Genomic DNA, 8,028 nt, shown 5'->3' on the forward strand with positions numbered 1-8,028 from the left:
TGCCCGTCGGGCCCACCCGATAGCGTTTTTGCATATCTTTCAATTTCTGTCGGGTGCCCCGATAGCCCATCCCAAAACCTGTCGGGTGACGCAAGAACGAAATTTCGCTGTGTGCCGCTTGAAATTACATTTATTCGTATTTTATATGCGCAGTTTCCAGTTCACAGTTTGCAGTTCACAGTTCTGATATGCACGAACACACACACACACACACACACACACACACACACACACACACACACACACACACACACGACCCACGGCACCCGATCGGGCGGTCCTAGTGCCCCTAACCCTGTCGGGTCCCCCGACGGGAGCCCTCCGGGCCCCGTCGGGGGCTCCCGATGGCCGTTTGGCGTTTTCCCCCTTTTTCGTCGGGTCCGCCCGACAGCATTTTTCAAAGCCTGTCGGGATTTTCAGCACAAGTGCCATTCCTGTCGGGACCCGATCGGACTGTCCCACCCTGGTCTTCTAGCAACATGTGTTTATATCCGCGACTTGGCTATTAGTGCCACACCAGTGGCATATCCGCTGCTCCCTGGGGACATGGTGCCTGCGCCTTCGGCTTCTGTTTGCCTCCAAAGCCCAGCAACATAAACGAAACTGCATTAGCTTACGATGCGCTAAACGAGGAATGAAAACCTTAGCATGTGTTGGCCACATGACGGCTGCGGCTCCCGAAAAGGGCAGCCCCATCCAGTGCTTATACTTCGCCACTCGCCATCGGTTGTTTCCCATCGGATGGTATTCCGCTGGCTGGACAATCAGAACGCAGGGTTAGACAGGACCTTCCTAAAATGGTCGGGTTGCCGGTTTTCCCCTTCCCATGCCCGTCGGCCCCGCCCGATAGCGTTTTTGCATATCTTTCAATTTCTGTCGGGTGCCCCGATAGCCCATCCCAAAACCTGTCGGGTGACGCAAGAACGAAATTTCGCTGTGTGCCGCTTGAAATTACATTTATTCGTATTTTATATGCGCAGTTTCCAGTTCTCAGTTTGCAGTTCACAGTTCTGATATGCACGAACAAACACACACACAGCAACACATGCACGCCTGCACGTCTGCTTGGGAAAGCTGTTTTGGTAAAGCCCACAGACTTACAGGACGAGGCAGCAAATGTTCGAAAGGGCAATGTAAAGCTGCATATGGTCTTTGTATTAATTGTCAATAAGGCCGAGATAAGGTAGTGTGCCCTTCACTTATGTATCCAAGCATGGATCCCTGTACAGCAGAGTCAAAGGATAAAGAATGCTACCACTACATTACATATTTCCATCCAGTTATATTTTTATGAATGCCATTATGTATCGCTGTAGCTGTCCGTCGCCGAAGGGCCCACCGACGACCCACGGCACCCGATCGGGTGGTCCTAGCGTCCCTAACCATGTCGGGTCCCCCGACGGGGGCCCTCCGGGCCCCGACGGGGGCTCCCGATGGCCGTTTGGCATTTTCCCCCTTTTGCGTCGGGTCCGCCCGAAAGCATTTTCAAAGCCTGTCGGGATTTTCAGGACAAGTGCCATTCCTGTCGGGACCCGATCGGGCTGTCTCACCCTGATCAGACGCGCATGGTCCCAGCCGCTGCACTGCCGATACGACATGTTGAGGTCTCCTCTTGGCCCTATCTCTTATATGCTAGCTATTTGCAGAAGCAAGCCTCTCGCGGAGAAGTAAGCCTCTCCCGCAGCGTTCGGTTCCGGTCGGTTTTGCTTGTATTCGTTTATTAGACGGGCAGATACCGGTTTTTGTAATCATATAAAGTACATCGTTTGGTGCTCAAAATGGTGAAATAACTCCAAAAGCAGATAGTGATCGCACGAAGCAAAGTATGTTGGCATTAAAAAAGGTACTAAACCAGTGGCGGACGGGCGGGTACCTTGCTTGTGTGCGGCCGACAGATTTTTATTAACGGCGGTAAGTAATAAAAATATTTCAAAATGCTTATTACATCCATGAAGTGAGTAGCGGAAACTTAATAAACGCATGTATCAGGGCTGGAAGAAAACCATTGCGTTCCCTAGCCGTTTTTGGACCTGTTTGAACGGTCGCCTACTGCTACCTAACTACTACGCCTACCGCCGTGTTCACATAGCACAGTAAGCATTAAGGGACGTTATTGTATGAAGGCGTTCCTGTTCAATCCAGACATCCTACATAGACATCCACAGACAAGCGCAACATTTTCATTCCTACGGTAATTCAAAATATTTAATTACAGCCCGATCGCAGCAAATAATAGGACAATCTGCCCGCCGAAGCAGCTATTAGCAGCAGCAGGTGATGATGATGATGATGATGACCAAGCAAACAAACGTCGCACGCTCCCCCCGCGCAAGGCCCATAACACGCATGTACAGCAACAACTGATTTGCCGTGTTCGACGAGGCACATCTCTTACAGAACAGTACAAAAGGCCGCTTTTGGCCATTGTGAAATCGAAGTAGTTGGAAGGGACGGAGCAGCCATTTCCTCTCATCCCCCTCACCATGGCGCCTCCACTTCTCCTCCTGGCCTCTGTGCTGACGATAGCTTGGTGCGTCTCTTGGTCTACTTTCAATTGTAGCAAATGATTGCTTACAGAACATAGATCCATAGACCATCGCAGCAGTTGTCGGTTTTCACTTCTGGATTTGCTTGATTGCGGGAACAGCAGCCAGACACGTAGCATAAATTACCTTGAGACGAGGTGGTGGATACTTTTACTTGTGTTTGAAATAACATAAATTCCAGCAGACAGATTTGGCCCAAAACCAGCAGGAGCAAAATAGGCATTCGCTCGGATGTGATGTGCGCTTGATTGCGTCATGCAGAATTTGAGCCAATAACTTTGCTTGTTCTTTTTCATCTTTCTGCTCCAGCAGGGCATCTGCTGGAACACCCGCGCAAGCCTATGTGGCAGCATACCCGTCGGACACCAATCCCGATTTCCCCTTCTTCCAGTGCGCTGGGGCGCAGACCTCCTACGGCTTGGTTCCGGACATCTCGGATATGGGCGGAGGCCAGTACTGCTTCACATTGTCGGCCACGTCTTGCGACGACAGCTGTTGTAACTTGCCCTTGACGAACATTGAGGTATGTTAGGTCGTGTAGGCTTCACACATGGTTGGGGCAGGGCTTAAAACCAAATGTGCGCCGGGCGGGAACGAACCAAAGCTTCCCATCTACGCAGGTCATCACTTGAATAAATGCGTAGCGTATGCGATACATGCATACACGTGCATGATGGCACGCATTGAAGCGATTCTGTGCGCGGTTATAAGATTGATGACCCGCCAGCGGGCCGGCGGCCCGGCGAACGAAATGAGCTGTCTTACAAGGACGACACCGCAACTGCTGTGCGCGCGCATCTTTCCTTTTTCCCTCGCGCTAAGGATGCACGCGCTATCCGAATAATGACGATGCATTGCAGAGCGAGTGGTTCTTAGCGTAAGACGGATAACAGCAAGCTCGGTGTGTGCGATGGGCGGTGTCATCAACGAGCACAATTGCGTCTGTAAAACTTTTCATCTATAAAGATCGTGCCCTATCCCTTTCTATTATTATACCAGGCTGCGATCTATAGACGACCATAAAGTTTACAGACGTGCTCAACAACTACGAAGCTTAACGCTGCTAAACCGTTCTTCGTTTTGCAGCGATTAGCCGTGTGCGGAGACTCCCTGCGCCTAATTTCAAGGGTTGTTATCACAGTTATCTGCCTGCAGCCGGCATGTAACATATGTATCGTGTCCTGTCCTATACATGCCCAATAACTGATTTGCCTAAAAACGCCTTAACGCCTTCATAACATGTATGTTTACCTATGCTCGCGTTGGCCATGGAGTACGTAGTTGTCTGGAGCATAAATCTGTTTTCCGCGCGCGGGGCGGTTTTTATTATTTGTCAGCAGGGCGCGCGCGCGAGCGGGCGCTGAGGCAGCGGTTTCACAACCTATTGCGTGCTTAACATATACATCATTAACACCTTCCAATCTTTTCCTCCCTGTCGCTTTTTCCCTCGCAGTTCAACGTGCAAGCTCGTTGCGTGATTGATGATGCATTTGTGTCGGCCACCATCAACGGAGTTCCCACGGCAATTAGTCCCGCATTTGATATTCCTCAAGATGGCCAACCTGGCAGCGCAGTTTTGCGATTGGCCGGGCTAGGTCTGAACCTTGCCAGCAACGGCGCCCAAATCTGCATCACTCTGAAGCCTAACCTGGACGGACAGGGCTGCACTACTCTGAGGGAGCTCTGTGCCTTATCCAGCGAAGGCACAGAAGAAGGGCCGTGCTTGGTTGCCATGATTGGTCCAACATTGGAATGCTGCTCGCTCACGACCATTGGAAGGGACCAGACCCCACCGCCGCAGTCGGCCACCCCAAGCCAGCTTATTACAGTACAACTTCCTCCCCCATCTTATCCCGCCTACCCCTCGATCCCACCGCCCCCCACTCCCTCCACCCCGCTCTCTCCCTCTTCGTCTATCTTTCATCCCTCCCCTTCGCCACCGTCCCGTTCTCCAACTCCACTTCCAACGCCGTGCAGCACTTGCCTTGTGCTGCGGCTCGACATGGATCTCCCAGATACAGTCTTTTACATTGACGATAATGTCTGTTCTGCTGTGCAAGAGCAGATTGCCTCCAACATCACAGCCCAAATTAGATCATTGGGGCTCCTCCCCATGATTGCCAACTTCACAGCTGATCCTATACGGTGCGAGGGTCAAGGAATCAGCGTTTGTGGGACCTTCTTTTCAGCGTCCGACGCCAAGAAGCTTGAGCCCTGGGTAAGGCTCCAGGCCCCGTCTTGGCTCGGCAGTTTGGTTGGCGATTGCAGCCCGATTTTTGCTGGGCTCAGTTTCCGGATCACGACGGATTCAAATAAATGCCTAACCGTGAACGCCGGATTGAGCTGCAGCGAGGACGAGGTGGCATTTCCGTCTCACAAGTAAGGCTTGTCGGTTGCTTGTGATGATGATAAGGCAGCTCGGGTCACGAAGGGTTGATTTGAATGTTTGTAGGTAAGCAGGTCTAGGATGTATGCATGTGCCTTACAAGCATGCATACAGAGACGCTGCTCTTGTGCTATCTAGGTGCTATCGTCCTCTTATTATTACCACTCCAAAACATTTGCGGATCGGTCATTCCAAATGTACTCGGTGCTGTTAGGTCGGTGATTTGGCAATTCTATTCATTATGCATGTGTTGGACAGCAGCAGTACTTACTTGTTAGTGCTTTCTAGCTACGTGACAGAAACAAAGCTCTTCATCTCGCTATAGCAGGTAACTGGTAGACGGTTGCTGCAATACATATGGTAGGCACTGTGCGATGTAGGCGTGCGTGCCTGGGAAACAGATAAATTGAGCCCGCATGCATGCACTTGCGTAAAGTGATGAAGTCACCACGTGGCGTGCTTCCTAGGGCGGATAACGGCGTCTAACAGGCTTGCCTGCCTGCTGCCGCTGCCTGCCTTCCTGCCTGCCGGCTTCTGCTGCCGCTGCCTGCTGACACACACACTACTGCTAAACAACCCATACAATGCTGAAAGCATACAATACGCTTAATCCTAGCGAATCATTCGTTAGGTCAAAATAAAATTATCGATTCGTTGGAATAGGCAAAGGACCTGTGCACTCAATCCATTTGTCGTGCATGTCGTGCAGATGCAGCAAAGAGAAGTACACGACGCCATTCTACGCGATGCCGTCGGCAACAAATCAAGGGCCAGGCCGCCTGTCGAACACCAACCTGTACTGCTTTCGGACTGCTATTATTGCCTCGGATGATTACCTGGTAGAGGTGCGTACGTATGTATGTATGTAGGTGCATGCGTTATAATCATGTTTGCATATGGACAATATACACATACACACGCACACTCGATATTAGCTAGCCACTGAAAGGGCCCATCATGACGCCGACAGACCGCTTTGACGCGGTCGTCGACGACGCGTGTGCCATACATACATACGGACAATAGCTACTGCGCACGATACCGAACCTTTCGCTTGTTGCTTGACCTGCCTCTGCCCCTCGCTTGCTCTGCGTCTACCCATTCACGTCCCCGTGTTCAGGGCCCTTGCAGCTCGGGCACGACGCTCAACAAGGCTGAGATTTGGGCCGGTCAGTACGTTGCGGTGGGGCCGCTCAACACTGCATATACAGCTGCGTGCTAGCGGGCATCCACTCAAGGCTGCCATGCTCTGTTTTGTTTAAGTTTGGCATTAAATGAAGACATTTGTAGCGCATGAAAATGTGCGGTCACTGTTTGCATTTGTAATTTCCCTAATTTCCCTATTGGAATAAGCATAACGTTATGCGCACTGCTACCACAGACCAAAACCTCCGCCGCCAAGTCCGCGGATTTCGACTGACCCCCAACGGCGGCTACCCCCTTTGGAAGTCCGCATCGTGGGAGGCCATGGGTGGAAACCGACTGAAAGGTTCGTGATGCGTTTAAATGTTTATAAGAACCACATCGACACCGTATTACCGACAATCAGGACGGGACAGGTTGGACGAGATCTGGTCAGAATGCCTGCAGCAGCTTTGTGCTACCTGACGCAACAATAAAATAATGCCTGCCAGACGTGAGATGTATGCTTTTGAATAGGCAGGATACCTACTACACCTACCTGCTGTCTGTGTGCGTGTGTGCCTTGACTTTCATCATCAGCTACTCGATCGCGCCATGCATGACTCAGGTGCACGCGGACCCCCGCGATCGCCCCCAGATCGCCCTCAACTAAATGACCTTGATTGGCTTTAAGCACCTGTGTGTGCGTGCACCGGCCCTGCCCAATATGTAGTAACCAACATCAACTGGGGTCTGTCGGAGGCTCACGGTGGTGAGATTTGCATTGAGCTCAAGAACATCACCTCCCTGAGTTCGCTGTGTCTAGGAGACCACCCAGGAACCTGGTAAGCCTTGTGTGGTTTAGGGTTTTACACATACACACACACACACACGCACACACACATGTGCATGTACATGTACATGCATGTGCGCATGTGCTCGCTCTTCAAGCAGTGATGCAACCTAACTGACCGTGTTTGCGCAGGTGGTTGTCAAGTGTTGGTGACGGCATTATAATTATAACAAATGCGTGTATAACTGGGTATCTGTCCTTGTTGATGACCTTGTTGAATGCAGCGTGATAATGCGTCAATTGTGCGCAAACACGCGTATCCTTTTGATAGGCACACACACGCTGTATGTTGAGTATGCGCTGTTGACAGATGTACAAGCTTGCCGCCGTGTTCTCTTTGCGTCATATATGTGTTGCTGCTGCTGCATGCTAGACACATGTGTTACCCGGACGACACATGTCAGCTCCCCTTGGATCATGTCCCGCCCCTTGACAAGCTCCCCTTGGCATCTCCTGCGAGAAATAATAATAATAATAGTACGCCGGCCGGGGCCTGGCGTGTGTTAAGGGGGTGGGGAACTGAGGGGCGGCGTAGCCGCTCCTGTATGCCCGCACCACCGTGGGTCCTGCGAGTACCCTTTGTCCGTTGTTCTTACACTTAGTCCGTCCTGCCATCTGTTTCTAGCCGCTTAGCTAATAACCCTCTGCCGCCTCTCCCTGCTGCTGTGCTCAACTGCAAAACTCCGTGGCTCGTTACGTGGACGTTACAGCTACATCAGCCTGTTTAACAACGACCGGACCTGCTGCCCCACTTACCCAGTCCTGGTGGGGCCGGTACCCTAGCTGTCCTCGGGGTGTTCTGTTTATTGCGTGATAATGATGATTTATGTACCTTGTTCCTTACCATGTAGGTGCTCGTTCGTGCAGTCATGAGGGCGTTTGCTGTTGATAACGAGCGTCAGTGAGCATTTCGTACTCGGGTATTTGTTAGCTATTTGCTTTTGCTGCTGCTGCTGCTCGCCGCCGCTGGGTTTTTTTTGGCCCTGGCGCCGCGACATGGTTGGATTAATTGCAACGCCACACAAAAATATCTACCGATGTATGGGAACGCTCGTGTGTGGGGGATTCATGTAGAGATTATGTATGGCACGCTGCAGGTAGAGGACTTCGGAAATCCGCCG

General features: G+C 51.4%; 1 protein-coding gene across 1 annotated transcript; it reads left to right on the forward strand.

Moving 5' to 3' along the window:
• Positions 1–2,483: 2,483 nt before the first annotated feature.
• On the forward strand, positions 2,484–7,780 carry phV42 (extracellular matrix glycoprotein pherophorin-V42; the record flags this gene model as incomplete). The annotated part of the gene is made up of 8 exons (XM_002949858.1): positions 2,484–2,530; positions 2,859–3,069; positions 4,000–4,925; positions 5,642–5,777; positions 6,053–6,101; positions 6,314–6,421; positions 6,788–6,899; positions 7,759–7,780. 8 exons carry the CDS (start codon positions 2,484–2,486, stop codon positions 7,778–7,780), a joined length of 1,611 nt encoding a protein of 536 aa, XP_002949904.1.
• Positions 7,781–8,028: the final 248 nt, after the last annotated feature.

The sequence above is a fragment of the Volvox carteri genome, assembly GCF_000143455.1.
Source record: "Volvox carteri f. nagariensis unplaced genomic scaffold VOLCAscaffold_16, whole genome shotgun sequence".
NCBI lineage: Eukaryota > Viridiplantae > Chlorophyta > Chlorophyceae > Chlamydomonadales > Volvocaceae > Volvox > Volvox carteri.